This window comes from Nipponia nippon, unplaced genomic scaffold (genome assembly GCF_047370975.1).
Source record: "Nipponia nippon isolate SJK-2023a ecotype South Korea unplaced genomic scaffold, ASM4737097v1 scaffold_1, whole genome shotgun sequence".
NCBI classification, from domain to species: Eukaryota; Metazoa; Chordata; class Aves; order Pelecaniformes; family Threskiornithidae; genus Nipponia; species Nipponia nippon.
In genome coordinates this window covers 138,803,920-138,830,709 of record NW_028262290.1, presented here as the reverse complement: position 1 = coordinate 138,830,709, position 26,790 = coordinate 138,803,920, and the positions used below count along the sequence as shown (strand labels likewise).

Sequence of the window (26,790 nt, the reverse complement as noted above, 5' to 3'; positions counted from 1 at the left end):
AGCACGTACAAATGCTTCACATGTTCTAACTATATGACAGTATGTAAGCTTTGCATTCACACAGATTCATGTGGAGAAGGGGTGGGGGCAATTTTGAGATGTTCCAACATTTCTACAATTATAACTGCAGTGCAGAGAGAAGCTCAGATCTCAGTACTGTACTTTCATAAAATTTTGTACCCCCTTGTACAGAAGTCTACATATATATTAAGACCTGGGGTTTGAATTTTGGAAATGGATTGCCAAAACCTACAGGATCTACCTGGAGAGACCTAGCTTATGTTCCAGCACCCGTTGCCCAAGTATGCAGGCAACACTCCTCTCTCCTCGTTCAAGTCCTAGAAGGTTGTCTACTGAGAGAAACTTTTACTCATGATATTTAAGAGGGGAGTGGTGCACTGAACACTGTTATTGTCTACATGAATCCTCTGGGAAAAAGTACATATAGCTAATTTTTTTTCCCTCTTTTTTATTTTTAAGAAGGTACTTTGCTAAAAACAAATATTGTTGGAGCCGCCCTACTAATGGGTTAGATATTTAATCAGAACAGGCCCATCAATTAAAGATACTCTAAATTCATATGCCAAAAGTCTTCCTGCTATTCAATCAACAAGGTGTTCTAATTGAAGATGTCTCAACAGAATGTGTTTTTTTCCTTGCCTGTTTAACTTTTTTGACTTGAATGTGACATCTTTTCCTCCCAACGATCAATACTATAGTAGTGCAAAGACCTGGATCCAAACGAGTCTTTGCAGGAGCAAAGTTTTGTTACATCCAAATCAAATTTCTCTGACACACGAAAACTATCTGTGGCAAGTAATACTGCTTTCTGTGCTAAATAACAACTTTTTGAACAGCTGCCCTGCAGCAATAGGAATACACTTCCTCCTCCATTATTAAAAAATAATTTAGTCCTTTCACAGGAAAAAAAAAAAACAAACAAACAGGTTGAAAGGTACAGCCCAACAGCAACAAAAAACCTCTGAAGTTTTTTTCTAAGGAATTACCAGGAATTAAGATGTTTCCCTCCTCCTTCCTGATTTCTGCCCCTCTAGCATGGCCCAGTGCAGGCAGACACAACACGTCATTTGGTTAGAGCACAGCCTCTGCAGAATCCTTTCCATTTACCCAGCAGCTGGACACAGCCCTGATCAAAGTTACATTTCTCAGCACAATCTAGCAAGTTCATCCAGCCAAAAACCAGACAACAAAATTTTTAGCTTTAAGCCTCACAACAGCTTTCACAGAGCAGCACAGTGCAGTTCCAGAATACACATCCAATTGCTCTAGCAGTGATGAGTTCATTGCAACAAAACATAAACTGGAACATACACAGAAAATACAATATGTCAGCTTTTAAAAAAATTTCTGTCAAATACAGGATGCAACCAACTCTCAAATATAAGATGTGGATCACTTTCATAACTCCAACCACTATTTACTGTAAAATGAAGGAAAGTTTGTTAAATTTAAGAAGCTGAAAGCATCAACAGTCTTCAATTTTTCAGAACTACACTCAAAGTCATTACTGAAATTAAGATCACAGCACAACATAAAAATCAGGGAAAGCAAAAAAATGTTACTGAGTTGCCCCATCTTAAAAGATTCAAGAGCCTCCGAGCCCCCAGCCCTAGAAATGGAGAAGGTATGTTAGTTTTCTGCAGCTTAACTAAACTGTTTTAAAAATGATTTTGAATTAAACAGATGCTAAGCATGTTTACACAAGAATTATTTCAAATTAAGAGTTGTTTACTGAAATTTAAGCTGGGGAAAATACATTTTTAAGCTAAACTGATAGATGCTCTTCTCAAAATGCAGTGTGTTTACACAGAGTTCTGCACCAGTTAAGCTCCATTTAGGCATCACCTTTCAGAAAAAGCACCATCTCTGCATAGCCATACACCTTCCCCCAGAAAAAGGCCTATGTGTACTCCTGGCTTTTCCTTTCCAAAAATCTTCTTCCCCCGCTCTTCAAATACATAGCCTCATGCTCCTTACATGTTACCTACCAACCTCCCTATCTCCTGTCTGTGCAGAAAGAAATCAGCTCCAAATGAACGCGTCCACACTATATGCAGGGGAGGGCCCAACCTCAGCAGCTTAGACCCAAAAAGCTGTGTCTCTTGCTCCAAAGGAGGGTACGGGGGGAAGCAGACGGCTGCAGTCAGCAGCTACATCCCAGCTGACACCGCTGCCGGCTGCATGAGGCTTGTCCTCTATTTTTCTCCAGCAGAAAGACAAACTACTTACGGTTAATCTGTTTAACTTCAAACTGTATCAAAGGAGGGAGTTGTCACACAGTCACATATGTGACAGCTGAGAGCTAGGCACATGCAGCCTCTCCTCCTAACTCATCCACATTGGGTCTTTACCGGAATAAACTGTGTATGAGGGCAGCTCTACCCCTCAGAGCTTACACCTTTTGGCTACTCTCTCATTATCAGCCAGCATAGAACATAACATGCTCCTCAAGCGATTAAGATGGAAAGGTTTCTCACAGTAATTTTATTCATTTTTACAGCTTGGATCAATATGCAATTTATTTTAAAAAGGGAACAAACATGAAATGACAATTTAAATGAAGGGAAGGCAATAAATATATAGTTTCTAGCCTTGCTAGAAGGTCTGCTTTTTTTTCTGCTTTAAGAAGCCTAGATAACACCTCAACTTTCTTCTGGTAACAAGTTTCAGTATTAGTCAAACCCAGGATGTCTGCTGTACTAGGCTGAAAGGAAAAAAACCATGTTGACCCTAATACAGATCTTGAAGCAAGGACATACAAAGAAAATAATTACCAATTATTTTTCTATTCTTGTGACCAGGAGACTCAAATTGCAACCAGGGCAACATTCATCTAAGTAGCATTACTTCAGAGTTTTGGGATTAACTTTTACATTACGAGCCCCAAATGCAGTTCTAATAGTGAGCTCTCATCTGTCAGTCTGCAGTTGTGAGTAATTACCACAACAGCGTGCTTGGACATATACTACGCTAAACTGCAAACGGGTGCACATTTTTGTGCATGAACATATATCCTCTTTAGGGAACAGTTTGGTCCTGATAACTTAGAATGTCTCCTCTCCTCAAATGACTACGAGGAAGTTGATAAAATCCAACAGTTCCTTTCACAGATGCAAATAACTTGTCTGAAAACAGAGAGTCACATTTTGTTAATACGATGAAAGGCTACAAGTTGCCAAAAATGGTTGCAAAGATTTGTAGCAAGAAGCAGGCTGACCAAAATAAATGGCAAAAGCAAAGACAGAAGCTTTCAGGTTTGAAAGATCATGTTCAGCTCTAAATCAAAAGTAACCTGAGTTAGAGTTAAAAGTGCTGAGAATTGCTCTGAGTTTATCATAACTCAATTGTGTTCATCATATTAGACAACCTGAGAGCAAAGGATGGTTGGCACACATGGTGCAGGAAGGGATACTGGCAAGTGGAGAAGAATTAGACAGTTAGCCCCTGCAGGAAACAAAGACAGGTAATTACTACCTTTGAACACTGAAAGACCAGAGGGATGATGTAAAGAAAATTGTAATATAGTAGAGAGATTAGTTTTATGCTATGTCCATGATTTTATTCATCTAGTAATTACACAGTTCAGTTTATCTCATTTACTGAAGATATTTTGGAGGTTGTCTTGAGTCCTTTACGTGGAATGTCCTCATAGTTAGAAAACGTCATTTATATTTTTCATTTCTTTCATCCAAATTAAATTCTTCAGGGCCTGAGCAAGATTGTTACTTGACTCTGTGTCCCTTCTGAGTAGGCAGATGGGAGGAGTGAATAAGCTGGAATTAGGCAAAGGGATATGAAAAGCTCAAATTCAGGTGCAGTAACGTTTTCCCCATTGAAAGCACCATAAACCAGTAAGCTGGCCTACAAGAGCGCCTTGGCCATTGCAAGGGGTGGTGGGATGGGCGGACAGATGAAGTGCCAGGGAATGCCATTGACACATAAGCTGCAAATCCTAGCTGGATGTGACACTCCAAGAAAGATACCTGAACAAGATCACCATGATGACCAAGTTGCCTTTAATATTTAGTCCCCAGATGCTCTCACTGTCCTGAGCACAAAGCCGTTCTGCCTACAGTGCTAATGCAGAAGTCCTATAGTTGAGTTTTTGGGTTTTCGTTTCTATTTAACCTCGTTCAGCACAGAATATGAAATGGCACCCACTAATAAGCATGATTCATTTGTAATACGATGTCTGTTGTACATAATCCTATGCGTTGTTATTGCTCCAGTTTGCCAGTGATAAACAGAACTAAGTTATGTGATATTACCTGAACTGAAAATGCTGTTAAATAGAAAAATAAATACGCGATGATTAATAAATTTCCTGGCTCGCATTTAATACATCAATAAGCATTCCTTATTTCCCTCAAATCAATTTAATTATATTTTGTCCAGATACAAACTCATAAAAACTTATAAAAAAAACCCAAAAACCAAAACCAAATCTTTCTGTAGTGCTCTTCAGACTTCACATTGTGCTATCACAGAAGAAACAACATTTGAAATCTAAGCAGGTTTCAGGTAGAATGTCCCTAAAACAGAGATAAATTGGCATATTAGCCATTTTTCTGGTTAGAACAGTACCTTTTATAGTTTGGGTTTTTTTAATCCTATCTTCAATTTGGTTTCATTACGTGAAGGAGAAAAATCAAACATAGCATCTTTGTAATCATTCAGAGCCTATGTAGCACATAACTGAACAGCAAAGGCCTTATGAAGTAAAAGCAGATGGACTACATTATGTATGTGCCCAGGCATTTTAGGAAAGTATAAGAAGAATTCCCGGGCAGTGGCGACCATAGAAAAACTTGGTTCTCTTGTGTAAACAATGTTTTCCCCAACAGCTGTATTCCCCTTCCTGTTTATTCTTCTCTCCTGCAGAATTCTCTCAGTTCGGTCACATCTGTATTTCATTTATTTTTAAAAAATATTTCTTTAGTGATCCTCCTAGCCTTTTCAGATTATTAAGGCTGAGGGGATTTTCCAAATCTCATTTCTCTTTTCACAACCTATTCTGTTTACATTTTTACACTTCATTTAGGTTCTGAATTCACGTAATGATCCACATAGGTTAGGGGCTTTGCCCACACAGACCAGTCTGCTGGGTAAGAGTCTTCATGAGAGTAACAGAAATTGTCTAGGTAATCATCTTTTCTTTGTGATTTTAAGACCAAAACACAGCAAAATAATTAAGTGAAAACAGTGTTCAGTTGCTCCTTTTTTTTTTTTTTAAATTTCAATATTATGTTTAATGCTTACACATTTCTATAATTATTAGACATAAGAAAAATTATTTGAGTTCAATTTTTGTCACATCATATTTGAGAGTGCCTTTTTAATATTGGGGCTAATAACAATTATTACATTAAAGTTGGACATAACATTACTACTGATTTAAATCACTCATTATTTTTTATATATTTGTTCTCCTCTGTTGAAACATTACAAGTCCTACTAATTATGTGAACAGAAATTTTTAGGATGTGTCTGCCTGCCTTTTCTTGAAATAAATAGAAGTCTGCAACTGCACAACAATTAAACTAAGTTGATCTTTTTTGATTTCAGCTAGGTTACATGAAACAAGGTTGTTAAAAAATATATATTGTATCTGTAGTCCAGCACTTAATTTTATTCTATTCTACAGCCATTTGCTGAGTCTCACCTCAGACTCTTCTTTCTTAAAAATAACTGAACAGATGATGAACTGCTTCTCAAGGGCAAGCATCAATCTCTGGGAGCAACTATATTCTACAAGCAATACCTCTTAAGATGATGTAATCTGTTCCAAGAAGCCTGTTTCTATTTTTAAGTGGCATACTCTTATTATGCTTTTAAAAGGGCATCTCCATCACAGATTGTTACTTTGCTTTTAACCCAGTAACAATCATCAGTGATATTTAATATACATGAAATGGCTTCACAGGTTCATTAATTTTATCTTATTGTCTACCCTGATTCTTACAAATGGCACTTGAAATGGTAATTTAAAGTTATAAGACTATAAAATGCTTGCACTGTGAAGAACATTTCTGTTTACGGTCACGTTTTCAAAAAAGGTGCATCTTTCACAACTGCCTTAAAATGCTCGAGCATTTTGTATGTAAAGTATCTTGGAATGTTTTGGTTTCTCCACTTCACGTTACTGAATTTGACATTGGAGAACCTGGAAAAAACATTACAGCAGAAACTGCAGAGAAAACATACTCAGCACTAAAACTCCATCTGCTTTTACAAGGAGAGACAATAATGACAAAGCAAAACCTACAATTTTGTATAAAGAGCACTTTTTTGTGTGTTTTGTTTTTCACTACCATAATTTCCAGGTAAATCATTAAATATAACATTTCCAACACCATATGCTTTCATATTAAAAAAACACTTAAAAAATCATGTTCTTACTGCTGTTCCCTACCAGAATGAAACCAAACATACTCTTGGTGGCACAGGCATGTCACAAGAAGTGATATGTGTAGGTGTTGCTTATCATCATATTGTAAGAGCATGCTGTTATCTCTTTATCTCTGCCATCACACTGCTACACTAAGATGTGGATCTCAGAGTGCAGTGTGACACCGTCTTACTAATTTTAGAGTACACAGCTATCTTGCAGCGAGTATTATTGGATGTCCTGGAATCTCACCTATTCATCTAATAAGCAGCAGCAATCCAAATCAGCAAACAGTTGGGGGGGGGCTTTTTTTTTTTTTTTTTTAAGGAAAATTTTGAATCAAGAGTGATAAAGATGGACTATCAAAGTGATTGATTCTACCGTCTCACATTCCTAAGAGGTATTATGAAAGCCAGCATTATTTTTCACATTATAGTGCCACACATCTCACCTCTAATGTGTGGTCTAGTAAAGCTACTCAGATCTTTCCGACATCTCCAGAGCACAACAATCATCATTGGCTCTCTCACATGCAAAGGCCTACATTTCTGTCACCTAAAAGCAAATGTGCTTTAAGTTTTCCAGATGAAGTTAACCTTGGAAATTAATGTGGAAGTATCACCTAAAAACAGAGACAACTGCTGTCTACAACTTTTCTTTTTCCTTTTTTTTTTTTAATTTTCAAAAACCAAAGTTGGTAAACCGTGATTACCATAGCTGGCTCTAAACATCAATCACTTACACTGCTATTTGTAACTATGGCAGCTGAAAGTCTATTGATTACACCATTGCGACTGCAACGGCCAAAGACATTTTTCTTCGAGATGCTGCTATACTTTGCTGCTTGGAGAACCAAAAGACTTTCCAGCTCAATATCGTCTGCAGATGTAATTATCATTAGCACATTTTCTTTCGGTTGACTTTTTAAAAATTGAACTAGAACATCACCAATATCCACAAATCTTCTAAGAGTGTCACCCTCAAATGAATTATATTTATTATATGTAGAAAAACACTTGGAAAATATATTATAAATGCACAATTTTACCCTGGCAGGAAGAGAGTTTAGTTGATCTTTAAGGTATTTTCCATCTTTATATTCTATGATCCTCTGAAACTTTGTTTAGTGTCCCTCAGCCAATATTCTCAACTCTCAGCTCCTGAGAGCTCTTATTTTTCTAGCACAGTTAAATTCTTTTTTCCAGTAATCACTCATAAGGAACTGCAACAATCCAGATTCACCATTTTTTCCTACTAATTTAATAATTTGATTAAAAATGCAAAATAACAAAAAAAAAATCTGTAATGTTATGTATAAACCTGTGTTGTTTACTTACTCTTCAGTTTGTTAGCCTCTGAATGCCTATAGATTTCCTTTTCACTTTTTTACCAGGAACTGAAATTAAGTTTACAAGGATGGCAACTGCCAAGTCTGTTCTTATTTCAAAGATCAGCATCATATTTGTTTTTTCTCTTTCCCTAGGCTTTTTTCATTTTCTCAGCTCTCCAAGAGTTTTCAAATGTAACAGAGAATTAAAAAAAAAAATCCTCCAGCATATTTCCACAGTACCTCCAGGTTTGCAGGGCTGTTTGCAGCTGGTTTTAATGGATAGATGAGTAGCAGATGATGCTGTAACATGGTACAGTCCCTTCATCATCACACAAGCCAAAATGCACTCATACCAGGCAGTGCTAGTAGGCAAGGGGACAGCAGGGGAACAGAGATGTAGGTCCCGAGCCTTACCTGTAAGGCTGTGGCAGATGTATCTTATCCATACTTGGTGAGATCTTTACAATGAATACATACACTTCAGTGTTTCCCTTCTGACCTTTTAATCAATGGATTTATTTAGATCTTCATTATTCCCTAGCTGTCCACACAAGCTTTAACTTTTATTTCTTAAAAGCCATTTAACAGAGAACTTGCCACTCCCTACATTAGTATATTTATAAAAACAACAGTTCAAGCTATTGTTATATCATTATATCTTCTTGTTGAACTTTCCTTTTTCTCAGTGCCTTTCCTCTTCTCTTGCCAGATTTATCTTTAAAATGCCATTTAAAGGCATTAATTTTTTCAAGTATATAGAGTGCTACAACTAGGAAGAACTGAAGATACACTGTGCCCAAAACAACTCAGCTGCAAGCTTGCAAGTCTCTCAACAGTTGCATGCAAAGTAACAGCTAGGCATTCAAGGTCCTGTAATTGTTTAGGATCTTCTGGGGAATACTCTGACAATTCTCATCTGTGGTAGGATCTATTCCACTTCTTTAACACCACTGAAGTAGTTCAGGGCTCTGCACTGTGGTGTAGGGCCTTTCTAATCTTCCAGAACAAGGAGGCCCAGCACAAACCATGCTACTTGTTCCCCCCATAGATCTCATGCAAATATATTGATCAAAACCCAACTCTTTTTCCAGACAGTACCCCATCTAATACATACTGTTTTACAAACTCAGATATGTATTGCTGTAACATCCAAGTACCACAGAGATAGACAAAGGGCTTGCACTGTATTCCAAGCAGATGAATCTCATAGCATTTACAAAGCTCTGCTGCTACCAGCCCATTACACAGCTCCAACCTATTCTTTCTCCCATCTGGGCTTCGTTTGGTTCATGCAGAAGCAGAGCTCCCAGGAAAGCAGCTTTGGCAAGGCAGAGAGGACTAAACAACAGCGAGAAACAGAGCTCAACCTTCCAGGTACCCAAGTTCTCAGTACACCGCTGCAGTGCAGCTTGTCTTAGGGAACCCAGCATGGCCAGTGGGTATTTACAAAGCTACTCCAGCTTTGGTTCAAGCCTCAGAATGAAGGAGAAGCAGAGGAGTAGAAGAATGATGGAAGCAAAAAATATAGAAAGGATTAATTTGCTCTATCAATGTAGCATGATATATATCCTGCCATGTCACAGATGTAATTTTTCTTATAGTTTGCCTAAAGGTCAGCATGACAACTTTTTCAGCCCTCACTTTTTACTTGTTACGGGTGGCACTGTAATCTCTAGGTTTGATGAGAAGTCTATATTGCACTCTATAAGCATTTGAGAGAGCTTAGCTAAGTAAAATTGAACAGCAGAGCCTCTTCTGTGTTCCTGTAGGCTGCACATGGGAGACTGTTGCCTGGTGGCATAGCCTATCACTCTGCACATTGGCATGTTCCTTCTGCACATTGGCACGTTCCTTCTCAGGAAATGCATGGAAAAGCTTAACTTCTTCAGAGCTGGAGGAAGGACACTGGGGGACTATCAGCACTTGGGCGATTTGGTCTATATTTTTACAACACCACAGCAGAGCTCATGCTATAGTGTACAGTCACGTCAGATAAAACAGCCTGGATTTCAGAACCTTAAAAACCTGATCAGTGGTGGAGACTTAGGTAAAGGGGTATTAACACATTCAAATTCTTTTAAATATCACAGCATTGTGAAGGCACTGTTTAGATTCTCTCAAGTAACACTTCAAACTCTGAACTTGGGATGGAAGACCTCTATATCTAGAACAGCACTGGAGTGTCCATAAAAACTGTTGACAGAAAAAGAAAAGAATAAAGGTACATAGCATTTATAGAACTCTGCAGGCAAAAGTAAATACTTCGCCTGTTTCTTTGGTTTGACTCAAGGAGCTACAATCACATGGATATCTTCAAACAACAATGTAAAAAGGCTGTTCTGCAGTGTTCTGGGACACTTTCAAAGCGGTAGTATTGCTGGGTCTCGCATATTTAGACTGATGCCTTGAGAACAGCACTAGAAAATTCTTTTAAGTACCTCATTGTTTTGAAAGAGAGCTACAAAAATGCCAATGTTTTAACTCAGATTTAACTGACTCAACTATTGATCCTTTAGCCTGAGCTATTCTGAGGGAAGGTACGAAAACCCCATCTGGACTGATTTAGCTTTGATCTCCAAAACCAAGTACCATATCTGTATACAGAATGCTACATTTAGGATTACATTATGAAAGGCTACATACTTGAAAAACAGTCCTATAACCAAGGGATATAAATAATGCTGATGCACTAGGTGCATTAAAGATCGCTAAACCAGCACTGTTTACTTGAAATAAAAAAAATGTTTACTAAAGTAATACTTAGGATTTTTACAATTAGAAGTCTGAAGAAAACTTTCTTTCAAGTGCTCTGACAGGATCAGCTTCATTAACTACTTGCTGGTGTATCACTAGATATGCAGCTCCAGATCAAACACTTCTCTCCGGTGATGGTATATTTTAGAACCAAAAACCTTACATCAGTAATTATGATATCTTTCTCAACACAAAACTAGCATGACTTCTTAAATTGTTGTTACAGATCCAAAATAAGCTCTAAAAACCCAGCATTACACTGCCACACTATGGCACAATTAAGATCTGCAAGCAAGAATAGAACAAAAAGACAATAAAAGTAACTCCTCTACTTTAATTATTTAGGACTACAGTATCCACCATTAGTTTTGTTTGCCAACTACATTTGTAAAGCACTAAAAACAAACTGTTGTGTCTTGTTCAGCAACAGCTATCTAGGTACGTTATGCTTGAGGATTTTATTTTTGTAACGTTGGTTTGGTTTTTTTCCAAATGAAAAAAGAAAAAGTTTACTTTCTGCAAGTGTTAAAATCTTCAAAGACTTGTTTGATATGCCTGTTGCACAGATGGGATACGTAGGAAAGTGGATACCAAGGGCATTTCTTTACTTTGTCGGCTACAAAATATAGACCTTTTTGTTCTCTGCATTACAATGTGATCTGAAAGGTTTTCAGCTGACAGCTAGTTGAAGGAAAGAAAGAAAGGTTCAAAAGACCTTCTTCAAGTTTTTTTCTTGAACTTTTTGAGGTAACGCTACAGAATTTTAGAATCTACATTCATTATTTCTTTATGTCAGAATATAACTCATTTCAGACCTAGAAATGTTTCAAAATACTTAGTATTTCCACATTTTTACTACTAAGTTTTGTGAGAGCTTTAAAAAAAAAATAAAAAAAAAAAATCTTATTTTTGCTGACCTTGAAGCACAGCAACCCAAGATGGCTGAAATTTCACATCTAACTTTTTAACTGCAGCAGCTCACCATACAAAGCATACGTTATTTTAATTACTTTGCCATTTATGTAATTTATATCTTCCATAGTATTTGTTTTGCAAGAAACCTACAAATCAATTTTGTATGACCATTACCAGTGCTGCTTTATTCATTCTAACATTCCATTTTTAAGTGTTTTTCTAATAAATCAAACATTATATATAAGCAACTGGCTGAGCCCAAGACCATACCAATTATTTTACCTGCAAGAACTTGCCATTATAAACATTTCCCACAAGGCATAATAAAATACATGTCTGGTGCCACAAGACTTACAGGAATATCCTGTACTGAAGCATTAAATAAAGATTAGATGACTAGCTGGGCTTTCATTTGTTCCACCCCTTCCTTAATTGCTATTGTCACCACTTCACTTTACAAAAAACGGCATAGCCTAGATGCATGCCAGTCCTTTCCCATTAGGATGGTTTATTCAAGCTTTTAATGTCCCGAATTAAGTATCTTTCATCTCCAAACACTTTCAGTCACAGACTGCTCAAGCCACTGATGAACAGGGATTCTCTTTTGTACATTATCTGTCTCTAAGCCACATGCACATGTATATATGCACGTACACTTTAATACAATTTCTGTTATTAGGCCTCTGCTTTCAATTATCACACAATTTCTGTAAATTTTTTTACTGCCTTTAGTCAAAGCACAAGCCATTACGTTATACCTAGGATCCTAACTCCCCCTAATAGTCAAGATTTACAAACAGCAAATTGTGAACATTATAGTCTTTTAACAAAATCGTCTCTAGAGCCTCACTAGCAAATGTGAAGTTCTCATGAGCATTCCTGAACCAACTGAAATAGGATCAGTCCAAATAAATTCTATACTTGCACCTGGTAGCAAATCTGCAGACTATCACCTAGGACTTGCAACTTTTGGAAGCCCTTTGGGATGGAAGGAGTATAGCAAACTTGAGTGACACTGGATGAAGACAATTTACAGAGAGTGCATTCTTAGCAGCTTTAGTGTTTAGCGGTTGCCCAAGTCATGCTGAACTGCACGAGGAACTTAAAAACAAATTCCAAATTTGCAGCTCCTTCTCAAAATCCAGCAATAGCCAATTTTGAAAATGTTGGTCTTTAACTGCACCCAAAAATTTAGCAGCAGATACTACAGCATTTCTGTTCTTCTGTACTTTTTAGTTGCAAAAACCAGTTTTCCCTTGCCCGGCTGACAGCAGACATATCTTCTTCGATTACTCATTCAGGCATCACAGTGAAGTATTTAAAATTAGATAACCTTCTTTAAAAATATATATTATTTAAATTATAAAGATTTGGGCTGAAGTTGAATAGACTACTGAAAAATGCTGTTTCTTAACTACCATATCTTTCCTTACAGCCCAGTCTGTGAAGGATACTGTATTCTGTATCAGATTAACTGGAGGTCAGTCACATGGAAAAGATTAGTTACAATAAATGCCATCCTTAGTGCTGCTGAATTACGTCTTCCTCAGAAGAACCAAACCCATGCTTCACTGTCATTCATCAGCCATCCCCTTCTAGGAAACTACAGGAAACTTCATACCTTCCTGAACTTTTCCATCTGCTTATAAAGATCTGGATCCAGCTCCTGAGACACATCTTTCATCCAAAGTAGAGCTCCTCTGTACTCAGTCCGATACTGTTCCATTCGGTTTACTGTCAGCCATGTATCTGAGATGGCTCTGTATCTGAAAGTCTCCACTTCTTGATATAATCTACTCAAAGGAGTACGCAGTGCTAATCTGGGGGAAGGCATGAAGGAAAGACAGGAAGGAGAGAAACATGTTAGAGAAGTTGTTCCACAAAGGCAAACAGATTAATAGAGCTTCTGACACTTTACAAGCAATCAAAAAAACATACACAGCCAAAATAGTTCACTTAAGTGCTAGTCTATGTTCAGATGGTGCTACAGCTTGGTTGGGGGTCCACACGAACGGGGTAATTTTGCATGAATATTGTGTTTGCAACCTTCCTATACAAGCAGTGACCTTTCACTTACACGTGTGAGAGGAAAAGGAACCTTTTCTAATACGTATATGTATTGTAGTTAGCCAAGCTGCTTGTATGTATGCTATTAACATTCCTCTTCGCAAGTTGTATTTAACAACTCTAAAAATGTACCTGAGGTAATTTATTACTGGATACATACCACAGATGTATCAGGATTGTCATGTTAAGCCTCAGAAAAAGCACTTCCATTAGCCTTTTAATCTTCAAATGTACATGTAAATAAAGAAGTCATCTGTCAAGTAGATAATTATCTGATTTTTTTTCCTTCTCTTTTTTTTTTTTTTTAAGGAATCTGAACAATTCCTTTGAAGGACATTTATCTTTTGGAAGGATTTAGGCATTTTCTTTAATGTTTCTTCCAGGAACTACACTTTGGAAAGGCAGTAGGGGACACTGTTGTCTTCCCTATGCCATCACTTCAGCTCCTAATGGGATCTCAGAACTAGACAGGATTACTCCAACTTTTGCTTTGCTTCCTCCTGCTGCTTCTCCTTTCCTCTTGGTTGCTAGCAGCCACCTCACTGGAATGGGTTCAATCAGTTCCACACCAGTGTAGAGTTAGTTTAATGTGCTACTTAGCAACTTGTAGGCATAAGAGAATTTCTAATTTCAGCTCCAGTAACCAGCAAATTGTGTCTTCTTGATCTCCAGCTACTGAGCTAGCTATTGGTATGCAACATAAATAAGAGCAGTCCTAACTTCAACATGAGCTTGAGGCTGTCTCAAGAGAAGACAGACAAGCAACTGGTTTTGTTTTTATGTGAGTTTATTTAAAAAGATGCTGTAAAAATGCATTGAGTAAGAGATATAATAAAATGTGAACTTCTTAGTGTGGCTTTTTTTTTTTTTTTTTTTTTCTCATTTTACAAATACTCACCCAGTCATTCAAAGGAAAATTCAGTTTATGTAGACATGTCATACACTGGGATTTCTATAAACAGTTAAGCTTTATAAAGAAACAAGTCATCAGGGCTTTTGCTCAAAGGTGCCTTACATGTGGTTTAAAGATCCCACTCATGGCTGTTACTGGATGTGCTAATGACCAAACTCTAGCCCAAGATAAACATATAAAATTCTCAGTGCTCTGTATGCAATGTTTTATTTTGAGCCAAACAGCTGCACTGTTAAGCCAAAGCTGGAAAGTACCACAATAGTTAAGAGCCCCAAAAAATCCTGTAAAATACCATGGAATAGAATTTTCCCTTGCAAATGATGGTGAAATTCAAACTTTCATAGTTCCAATACTGTTAAAAAAAAAGCATCCTAATACTCATAATGCTATCAGGTACTGTTATTTTTAAACTCTTTGAGCAAACATAGGGTCAGTGAAAGACATCAAGGGCTCTGGGTAACAGCACGTGTTTGTGTGTATGTGTGTCCCTCTGAATTCCTTGCCTTTTACTGATTTGGTCCTACTCAACCTACATGAGCTCAGTAGGGATCTGAGATCTTCTCCTGGGGGACTTCATGGTGTACGGTTAAAGCAGAAAATGGCATTCAGACTCCTCCTTTCTCCTCCACCTACTTGAGGTATGAGATGCCATGGCCCAGAAAAAGGCATTCCCTTACCCATTTCCCCGTCCTCCCACGACCCAGACACCTCCACAACGAGCCTGCTGTAGCATTTCTCTGCAGGGTAAGAAGTGCCACCAAGCAGGAGAAGGACCTGATATCAGCTCCTTTACAACCCCACTGCTAGAGAGGCCATGCACCTGTACAGCTTTAGAACTACTGAGCTGAATAGGTGCAGATGGGGGATCTGGATATACACAGACATAGCAGGTCCATAAGACAAAAAACAGGATCAGGCAAAGCTACATAAAGCAAGCCAGTAATACTGCCAATACTACAGCAGGTTTGGTCAATAATAACTTTCCTATTATTTGGTTCCTCACACATTTCAAGTGGCAAAATGAATTATACCAATGGTGAATCAACTAGCATTATCCCACGTACTTTGTAAATCAGACAGTAATTCTGACACATATACCTTTGCTGAGAAGAAAAGCAGAGGGCCTTTCCTGTGGCTTGCATCATTTTTCCTGCTCTCGTTTTATCCTGAGAACCCTGTGATCGAAGAAATTTCCCCAATTCATTTTCTTCCTGAGACAGAACTAACAAAAAATAAATGAGTGGTCAAACACGTTATTCAATAGGTTCCTAACAGCTTTAAAACTGGCCTAACATCAAGTAGGTTAAGTCACTCTAAATCCAAGCAGCACAGAAAAAATAAATAATTTCATGGAATTCCTGCATTGACTAAACAGAAGATCTGATTAACTCGAGACATTTGTTGATATACTTAACAAGAATCACAAAATTCCATCAGTGCCAAAAGACAACAGGAGAAACATGTTATTTCTTTCTTGAACAGAAGAATTAGGTTGTTTAGATTACACAAAGGGCCCAATCTTGATTATAGTATCTTTTAGTCTTGGGTTTTTCGGTTTGTTTGGGTTTTGGTTTTGTTTTTTTTTTTTAATCCTTTTTTACCACCTGGACTGCCTCAGCTAATCTTTGGTAGCATATTTTCAGTGAAGTCAATTCTGAGTTATACCACCCAAAGCTTGTTCACTTGGTTTTCTCTTGCTCTCCATTTTTAATGCTTGACTACAGAAATGAATTTTTCATATGAAAAATCTAGTACTTCATTTTAAAGAAAATTTATTTTCAAATTACCTTGCAGGATTATTTTACAACTTTAACATTCTACACAATTCAAACACTTCTAAAATTTATATTTCAAATATCTGAAATATTTCTATTTCAAATTAACTGATTGTTTTTTAATAAGTAGATGAAGAAAAATAAAAGTGTTTTTACACTAACTTGTTGACTACTTCCAAACTGGGACCATATAGTCTTCATGATCTCACATCCTTACAAAAACATTTCATTATGGACTCATCTATTAGTCTTCCAAAACGTCTGTCTCCTATAGTACCAATTTCTTCCCACTATCAATAGTGAGAATGACCTAATATAATGAAAGAAGATCTCTTGAAGTCCTCTTGTCATTTTTCCAAATGTTGACAGTCAAATCCAATGCAGACCCATAGCATACTCTGGTAGAATGTGCTGCATGCACATCTTTGCATCAGAGCTTTCACCTCCTACTGTGGAACACTTCTTGAACTCAATACACTACTATTCTGTATTCTAATTTTACCTCCAGATCCTGAAACATTATCTCTGACTCTCTTTGGACAGGCAAAAGAAAAAGGAAAGACTGGAGAAAATATGGATAGCGTTCAACAAAAGAAAGTAAATTGAAAGATGTCTCCAAAGCTGGATTCTCTTTTCCAGGCCAGAAATCACAGCAGCAGAGAATCAAACAATATTGATTGCAGAGAACCTTTAGAGGTCATTTAATACAACCTGCTGTTTCAAACTTCCCAAATGAGGTCCCTGTCTCTCACTAATGACTGCCACTAATTACTGTACACCTGTTACAGCCAAGTCAGCATTATCAAATTAATCGTAATAGCATGGATTACTTAATTATAAAACTAGTAATAAGCCCAATATTCTTCATAGTTAATCCTGATTAAAAAAAAAAAATTAAAACAGTTGAGAACACAGCTAGGATTTCTATGACAAGACACTTCTGAATTTAAACAAGCCAAGCAAGTAATGGAAAAAAAACCTTAAAAGCAAGCTTTCTCCCATAATTATTGCTACCTATCACTACATAGTATCAAATATAAAACTTAAGAACTAGGAGATCTTCAAGCAAATAAGCAAGTCTGCCTTCAGTTGTCTGCAAGGAACGTTATCTTTATTTTTCAATAGGATGAAACTAGTAGCTCCCCATTTTCATTTTTACTTTTTCAGTTGTTTGATGATTCCATAATGCAGACCTCCTTATCATTTTAACTACTGTATTTGATCATACTTACAACAGATCCTTTTTTGATACAGTTCAATTGCTTTCAGCAACTCCATACACGTTCTCTGAATAGAATGGAACAGCTGATATTGAAACAAAATACACAAAAAAAATTGTAAGTGTATGCAAGAAGCACTGATGATTAAAACACAAGAACTTGATTTTTTTGTAGAAATCATTAGAGATCAGTATTTTCTTTTTGAACAATGAGTAATCTTTCCAGCTGGAAATAATTTTTCCTTATCAATTGTGCTTTTCTTTCAATTAAGTTGTCCACTGAAACTACGGACAGACTAATCATAACTTACAAAAGGAAAATAAAAACAAAAATAATTTTGGAAACAGATCTATTCTAAACAGCTGATAGTTAACAAAACTACTCATGTTGGTTTTTTTTTTTTATTGATATCTTTGGATACACATGAAGATATACAAATCTTTGTTTCTAAAAACCTCACAGTAGAGCAAAAAGTTATCAAAATGTCTATCATGTGTATCACGTGTGGCAATATGCATGCAGAATTTTTAATACTGCAAAGTCTACTGGAACAAACTTGCATTGGTGTGCCAACACAGAAAGCTATTGATTTAAACTGAACTTTTTACTGCTGTAGCTCCAGTTTTCTAACCAAATTTATAAGCAGCAGTTTCCAAAGGAAGTAGAGGAAAAAAAAAGTCAGTCTTGACTAAGTTTGGAGATTGTTTCTAGGAAACAGAAAAATTACTACTCTTTCTATCTGTCCATCTAAAACCTCCAACCTGTAACTTCAACCTAAGCTCCATTGTATCAAGCATTACATAAATATAAGTAAAATGGACTGTTGGCATAGTAACTCTCTTCCTTTGCATCTGCTTGACTTGCTGTACATTTACATGGGTCTTGCCTTTTAAACTGAGAGTGTGACTTGCAGTTGAGAAGTTGTCCATGTGAAAACATGCTTATAGTCTTTTATCTGGTAAACACAAGTTTCCCTATTTCCAGTCCCACCTGAGATAACAAAGCATCCTTCCTGATGGATCTGCAACACAGTAAGAACGGTAGGAACGCAGGCATATATTTATAAAATATTGTTCCATCCTTCCAGCGCTTGTTTTACATCGATAGTCTTGATTTATAACCCATCATGAAGACCCCATAGTTAGAATCATCACATTTTAAGTTATCACTATTATAGCTAGAACTACGAAGATTTGTTTGTTGTGAAACAGTCTCTTGTATTTCAGCTAAAACGCAAATAAACTGAGAATCCTAAGTCAACAATTTTCGAAGAAACTGCAAGAAAACCAGTAAGGCAAAACCTTTACCCTATGTAACAAAACAATACCGATAAAACTTAGCTGGACACTAACTTGATTATTACACTTCAGAAGTCCATTCTCTATCTTTTGTTTTGTGTCAAAGATGTTCAAGCTCTTCAATTTGTAGAACCTTAATATTTTTTTTTCCAGTGGAGTTGAGGATACTGACAGTAGGACTGTATTTGCCACACAGCAGGATTCCTTCTCTTCATTACACTTTACAGACTTTCAGAAGCTTCTTTGGTCATGTCAAAACCCACTTACCTGCACAAAAGCTCCAGAGAGCAGAGTGTACTATGCATCTTGCTCCTTCTTGGTATATTGCACGTTTTTCTGGTATATGTGGTATTTTATAACTGTATAAAGAATGTCATTTGTATATACTATAGAATAATATTTTTTAAAAAATCTTAAACTGATAGAAGCAAAGGATAAGAATGACTAATACAAGCACAAGGGATGATCTCCTGCTCCCTCTGCCAACAAAAAAGAAAAAACCTGCCCCCAAAACCTGAACAAAAATACAAGAGATGTTAGGTTCCAAATAAAGTGTGAGGGACATGGGTTCTTGTGTTACAAACTGCTGCTATATTCCCCACATTTACATAGGTACTTTTGTCAAAAATTGGAAAAGATATTACAAGAAAATAATGATAAAAATGTATATACATTATTATATACTATGTGTACATGTATTAGAGGCTTGATGGAAATGAAAACATTTTAAAAATTGAAAACGAGAGAATACACATTATGCAAACATTACAAACCTCTAGTTTTGCATCCAGATCTGCATCTGAAGCCACAACATGTTCATCTTCCTTTTTTCCTGTAACTTTTATAAGGGTTTGTTTCGTTTTCCAGTATTTCTGTTGCATTTTATTGACCACAGATTTTTCTTGGCTTTGAGCATATTGGTCATAAAATTCCCTTGGATAATTGCTAGAATATTAAGAAACAAAATTACAAAACTTCAATAGGATGCTTAAAAAATAAGTCTAACATGCTAGACTAATGTATTTCCATCAAGAATATTGCATTTGCATGCAGACACGTATATTCTACGTGCATTTCCTCATTATGCATTAATAACAAAGCAATTAAATTAGTACTGTATTTCCCATCCTACTTTGGAAAATAATACACTGCTTTCAATTTGAATGTCTTTAGCACATAGTACTGCCAAATAATCAGCTGCAAAGAATTCTTCCCAATGCATTATGGAATGATTTACAGCCCACAGAATTAACTTTTTATTTTTATATAACTAATAGGAGAGTTTCAAGTGAACCAGCACAGTTGCTTAAGCAGGCAGCAATTTTCATGCAATTTCAGCAGTGCCAGGATTTCACAAAGTTCATTTTATGAATGGAATTAGACTATTTCTTGCCCTCCCTTTTTTACAACTGAAAAATAAAGAATTAGAAGAACACTCATCTCTTTTGAGCATGCTATATGAAAGATACACAGCTCACGCCTTTCTTTATGCAACCACTACATGACAACTGTGGGTGCGGAACAGGTAATCTTTTTTTCAAGGATTATTTTCTACTGACATATGATTCTGCATCCGTGTAGCAGACCTAATAAAAAGTACAATCTAAAGACAAACTCCATATTCCACAATATTTAAACCATACCAAGAAAATACAGCCTTACAATGAAATCTTGATCTCTTTCAGGAAGCGTTATTCCATTATTAGTTTCTGCAGAAGTACATGCCTTTCCCCCTATATGCATATATAAAAAGCTGCAGTAATTTTGCAAATCTTTAGAAGTACGTGGTTGCTAAAACTTGCTATATTAAATACTCTAGGAAAATTAAAGAGGTTGAGTTTATTTTGAAAAAAAAGATACCCTCCACCTGTGTAGCGACAAACTGTAGTTCATTACTGAGATACTGCCCACTAGCTGTGTTCACAACACAGACAACTCAGGGATGCTACCCCAAGAGGTCTTCAGACCCAACATACACATCAAGTCACGTATTGAGACACACAGCAAGATAGAGAGATATATATAGACACATATACATGTATGTGCTTGCTGTGAAATACTATGGCCGTTCTGAAACGACAAGCCATTGGTACACGTGTTCCCCAAAAGGGTGGCACACCTGCCCTACATAGTTACTAGTGACACAATTTAACCTGAAAAGGAAGTTTGTTTCACAGGGATTTGTTACTTGCTTTTGTTATTTTTAATCAGTGAGTTAGGACACGGTGCCTTAATCACCAAAGAGAGGGTAAGAAATTAAACTGGAAGTGAGCAAGGACAAAGTTCAAAATGCACTTATACACAGCACTTCTTGGCTTCTTCCCCAAACTTTAAAAGCAAAGATATTTACCCATTTAATTTTATCCAAATACTAGTTCCAAGAATTTAATTTATGAATTTCATTAAAATTAAAATAAAGGCCTTTTTGGTGCTACAGCACAAAATAAACAACAGATGCAAAACCTACCACACTTCATGGGGAATTCTGCACAAACCAACCATTACCCACTCTGACAACAGGCAGCCTATCGAGTTAGGTGAAGCCTATATTGACCTGATGTATGCTGCACCTTTAAAATACAACATCTACAACCTCTAACAAATAATGAGAAGATCTCCCTGCATTATGAGAAAACAGAATATGAGAGTTTAATAAAAATAGTATTACTTTAAAAATAATAATTAAAAAAATCAAACTGCTCACAAGGCAGTTTAAAGACCCTAGCTGTCTGGCTAGTTGTGTGCTTTAACTTCTGCTACAGCTGTGTAAATAACTGATATCTCAGTTCAGTGGTCAAGTGAAGAAAACACCGTAATTCATCTGATGTCAACCAGCCTTGATATCTACCTCACTTGAGGTCACTAGAAACTTGGGTGGCATGGTGCAAGGAATAAAAATGAGTTATTAATATGAGGTCACAAAAAAACCCCATTTTGGGATTAATACAGATTCCTGAATTAGAGACGGATAAACCAATTGAAGGAATAAGAGGAATATAATCTTTTACCACTACAGACAAATTCAGCTTCTAATTTCATTTGGAGAATTTACTGGCTCCTGTTTATGCTTAAGACATTGAAAGATTTATAATCACATTACTGAACTATTTGGTGGACAATTTTTACTGGTAGACACTTGTCAATACCTTTTAAAATGGATTTTATGTCAAGCAATCATGGACATATTTAGGTTTTGTTAAACAATCAGAAAATATAACTAAAAGAAGGATGTACTTTATTCTGAAGTTGACGACCACGGATAAACCTCTTGAAATACAACAGTTCATACACTTCTTTCCATTAAGCAGGAAATTGGTAACATGCTATTTTTCTATCTAGTCAATTCACTTGTTTTTGCATTCTTTGGCAGTTTTTCATTTTTTATTTTTATTCTTTTTAAACAGAATGTGTACCAGTGACTTCATATAAATACTAGATGCCAGAACATAATGTATGATAGACTCAGGCAGTGACAAATCAACATGCCAAGCACCATTAGCTCTTTAGAGTAAGTAAAAATGATCAAGGTACTTACTACTTATGACCTTCCATGTTTCTTGTTCTCTTCAGACACTTAAATAAAATAAGAAATTATCAGTTAATACAAACATCTTTAAAACATAATTTTCAAGTTAAACACTGGAAAACCTCTACCTTTTCACATAGAAAATTACTATGTTGTAGCACCTTGTTTACCATGTTAGGACAGAAAACTTTTTAATCTGTGGACCAAATGTTTTCCTCATGTAACACACAATTCTCACTTAAATCCATGACAAACACATTTAAGTGGTGTTGCTGATGTTGCCAATTATTATATGTTAGCAAATTTTCCAGGCAAAAGCAAATTTACCTGGCATAAATTCAGTGACTTTTGATGAGGCAAGCCAAAATTGTCCATGCTAGGCATCTTCCTCCGTCAAGCTTTTTTCCTCAAAGTTTTAGCCGCAACACAATTCAGCTACTTTTTTCGCCCATGTCCCACTGATGTATTTTTTAAAACCACTAGCTACATCATGTCTTGAGCCACGGATGCTAAATTTAACCACCAGGTTGTTTTTCTATGAGGGACACCACAGTTCCTGAGGACAGAATATGATTTGTATGCATTTGGACTTTAGATTTTGTAAGTTAATATCTCCAGCTTGGATACTCAAGTGTCCCACCATACTTTGAGCTGACCAGATGGCATGCACATCACTTCCCACCAGTAACTGAGCACACTCCCTCCAGGCCAAATTTACAAGCGAAGCCAGACACTCCTTATAAACAATGAGCACCTGGCTTCTTTGCTGCTCTCAGACAGGACTCTTCTCCAGCATACAGCCAGCATGTGAATGGAGGCACTGCAGCATGATCACAGATGAGACCAAAAAGAAGCTGGTCAGATGGTGCTGCTGGGAAACAGCCTTTGTTAAGACCAGGCACAGAAGGAACACGCCAACAGGCTGCACTAAGATATGAAGCTGATTGACTGAGAAAACAGTAATGAAAAAAGCTGTTAGGAAGGTAATGGTGCTGAAACTGAACTTTGGCACTAATCCGGGAGAGAGAATAGGGGCTGCAATGGGGAAATGCAACACTGGAAACATATCTAGCAAGGTGCTGCTTACAGACAGTATGGTTAGCACTGGAGTGGCAAAGGGACTGGAACAGATTGCAGGAACCCGAACAAGGGAATGCAAATAACCTGAGTGCTTCCTGCAACCGTGAAGCACATGCACTTCCATTTGGAGCCAAATCCCAGATTTCTGATTTGAACCTCTCTGCTGTCAGTACCTGTGAAACTTCCTGGCAAAGTTCCATGAGATGCTGCAAGATTATATTGGAGCAGGAAATTTTCCTGAGTTGGAATTTTTGTGAAACGCTCATAAGCGCTGCAGGAGAGACCATGAGAAAATTCATAACTCTGTCTTCAGAGCAGAGTTTAAATGTAAAGGCCAACAGCCAAACAACAAACAAAGAGGAAGAAAAGACTGTTTCAGATTGTTGTTTGCGTTATAGAACCACTGAGTCAGACAATATACAGAATGGATAGCATTGGTCAAGGCTTTGCTGTAGTTTCTAGAGCCATAAGGCACAGGCAACATTAACTCCAGTTTTCTAACACCTTTATGCTTGACTTCACTATTTTAATACTGGTCCTCCTTAAGTCAACTGTGGGTGTGTGTGAGTGAGATAAGAACACAGAATTTAGCTTGTATACACATCCATGACTCAGTTATTCAGCAGCACACTTGGGTTGACAGGAAGCAAAGAACAGTCTATCTAGATGGAATAACATGCATATTAGGTGCAACAAAGCGTAAATGACCAACACGGGGAACAAGTTTAAGGCACTGACCTTACACACTGCACACGTCCACCTGACTCTCCTGGAAACCGGTGTCCCTAAAAAAAGAAGTGTCCTGTGGTTTTACCTGTGTGACCATGGAGAGGACATGAGGAAGTGGGATGGAAAATCTACCTCGACCCTAGAGGCATGGGTATGCGAGTTGCAAGGAAAAACAATCACAAAAGGGGGTTCTTCCAGGAAAATTGCTGCTCCAGTCTCCAGTGGGCAGTTCCCTAGACAGAGTAGAAGGGCTGATCTTACTTCTGATCTTAATGAAGGGACTTCTGACTCATATCTACAAGAAATGAGTAACGAATACTATGACCAGGATTATAGAGGCCCTGCCTCTGGCCATGTGGAGGAAAGGGACAACCAGGTTTACTGGACTGTGTGGATCTGATGGCCTGGCATATCAGACCCACCGGAGTATAAGGCTCTAGTGGACACCGGTGCACAGTGTAGCCTAACGCCATCAAGCTATACAGGGGCAGAACCCATCTGTATTTCTGGAGTGACAGGGCGATCCCAACAGCTAACTGTATTGGAGGCTGAAGTGAGCCTAACTGGGAATGAGTGTCAAAAGCACCCCATTGTGACTGGCCCAGAGGCTCTGTGCATCCCTGGCATATACTACCTCAGGAGAGGGTATTGCAAGGACCCAAAAGGCTCCCGGCGGGCTTTTGGTATAGCTGCCTTGAAGATGAAGGAAATTAAACAGCTGTCCGCCTTGCCCAGTCTCTTGGAGGACCCTTCTGTCGTGGGGTTGCTGAAGGTCAAAGAACAACGAGTGCCAATTGCCACCACAACAGTGCACTAGTGGCAATATCGCACCAACCGAGACTCCCTGATTCCCACCCATAAGCTGATTCGTTGACTGGAGAGCCAAGGAGTGATCAGCAAGACTCACTCACCCTTTAACAGTCCCATACAGCCAGTGCGAAAGTCTAATGGAGAGTAGAGACTAACAGTAGACTATCGGGGCCTGAATGATGTCACACCACAGCTGAGTGCTGCTGTGACGGATATGCTAGAACTTCAATACAAACTGGAGTCAAAGGCAGCCAAGTGGTATGCCACAATTGATACTGCTAATGTGTTTTTCTCAATCCCTTTGGCAGCAGAGTGCAGGCCACAGTTTGCTTTCACTTGGAGGGGCGTCCAGTACACCTGGAATCGACTGCCCCAGGGGTGGAAACACAGCCCCACCATTTGCCATGGAGTGATCCAGACTGCACTTGAACAGGTTGAAGCTCCTAAACACCTGCAATACATCGATGACATCATCATGTGGGGCAATACAGAAGAAGTTTTTGAGAAAGGGAAGAAAATAGTCAAAATCCTTCTGAAGGCCAGTTTTGCTATAAAAGAAAGTAAGGTCAAGGGACCTGCACAGGAGATCCAGTTTTTAGGAATAAAATGGCAGGATGGACGTCATCAGATCCCAATGGATGTGATCAACGAAATAACAGCCGCGTCTCCACCAACTAGCAAAAAGGAAACACAAGCTTTCTTAGGCGTTGTGGGTTTTTGGAGAATGCATATTCCAAATTACAGTCTTATCGTAAGCCCTCTCTACCAAGTGACCTGGAAGAAGAACGATTTCAAATGGGGCCCTGAACAATGACAAGCCTTTGAACAAATTAAACAGGAGATAGTTCATACAGTAGCCCTTGGGACAGTCTGCGCAAGACAAGACAGAATCATAGAATTGTTTAGGTTGGAAAAGACCTTTAAGATCAAGTCCAACTGTTAACCTAGAACTGCCAAGTCCACCACTAAACCATGTCCCTAAGCACCACGTCTACCTTTTTTTTAAATACCTCCAGGGATGGGGACTCAACCACTTCCCTGGTCAAGCTGTTCCAGTGCTTGACAACCCTCTCAGTGAAGAAATTTTTCCTAATATCCAACCTAAACCTCCCCTGGCTCAACCTGAGGCCATTTCCTCTAGTTACTTGGGAGAAGAGATCGACCCCCACATGTAAAAAATGTGCTCTACACCACAGACAGGGAGAACGGCCCTGCCTGGAGGCTCTATCAGAAAGCACCAGGGGCAAGATATCACTGCTGCATCGTGGCGAGATATCACTGCCCGGGTAGAGAACCTGGTAGTAAAAGTACATCACGTAGATGCTCATGTACCCAAGACTCAGGCCACTGAAGAACATCAAAGCAACCAGCAGGTGGATCAGGCTGCTAAGATTGAAGTGGCTCAGGTGGATCTGGACTGGCAACATAAGGGTGAATTATTTACAGCTTGGTGAGCCCAGGACACCTCAGGACATCAAAGAAGAGATGCAACATATAGATGGGCTCGTGATTGAGGGGTGGACTTGACTATTGCAGAGGTTATCTATGAATGTGAAACATACAATGCAATCAAGCAAGCCAAGCAGTTAAAGCCTCTCTGGTATGAAGGACGATGGCTGAAATATAAATATAGGGAGGCCTTGCAGATTGACTATATCACACTCCCACAAACCTGCCAAGGCAAGTGCCATATGCTTACAATGGTGGAAGCAACCACAGCCGGAAACATATCCCATGCCCCATGCCACTGCCCGGAACACCATCCTGGGCCTTGAAAAGCAAGTCCTTTGGTGACATGGCACCCCAGAAAGAAGTGAGTGACACAATGGGACTCATTTCCAAAACAACCTCATAGACACCTGGGCCAAAGAGCGCAGCATTGAGTGGGTCTATCACATCCCTTATCGTGCACCAGCCTCCAGGAAAATCAAATGATACAATGGACTGTTAAAAACTACACTGAG

At 38.0% G+C, this 26,790-nt stretch overlaps 1 protein-coding gene across 5 annotated transcripts in view; it reads right to left on the bottom strand.

The window, feature by feature from the left end:
* The window catches only part of ICA1 (islet cell autoantigen 1), a 78,463-nt gene that overhangs the window by 37,808 nt on the left and 13,865 nt on the right, over positions 1 to 26,790 (bottom strand). For 4 of the 5 annotated variants that reach the window (XM_087774186.1, XM_087774202.1, XM_087774211.1 and 1 more), the window contains exons 2-6: positions 22,217 to 22,254; positions 19,455 to 19,626; positions 17,396 to 17,468; positions 15,487 to 15,610; positions 13,030 to 13,228 (exon numbers count right to left, since the gene is read on the bottom strand). In XM_087774186.1, the coding sequence (XP_087630312.1) occupies positions 13,030 to 13,228; positions 15,487 to 15,610; positions 17,396 to 17,468; positions 19,455 to 19,626; positions 22,217 to 22,233 (585 nt within the window). In that variant the 5' untranslated portion in view covers positions 22,234 to 22,254. Of the gene's footprint in view, positions 1 to 13,029; positions 13,229 to 15,486; positions 15,611 to 17,395; positions 17,469 to 19,454; positions 19,627 to 22,216; positions 22,255 to 24,025; positions 24,044 to 26,790 lie in introns of those variants that run through there. The other variant, XM_087774195.1, reaches the window with a different exon arrangement.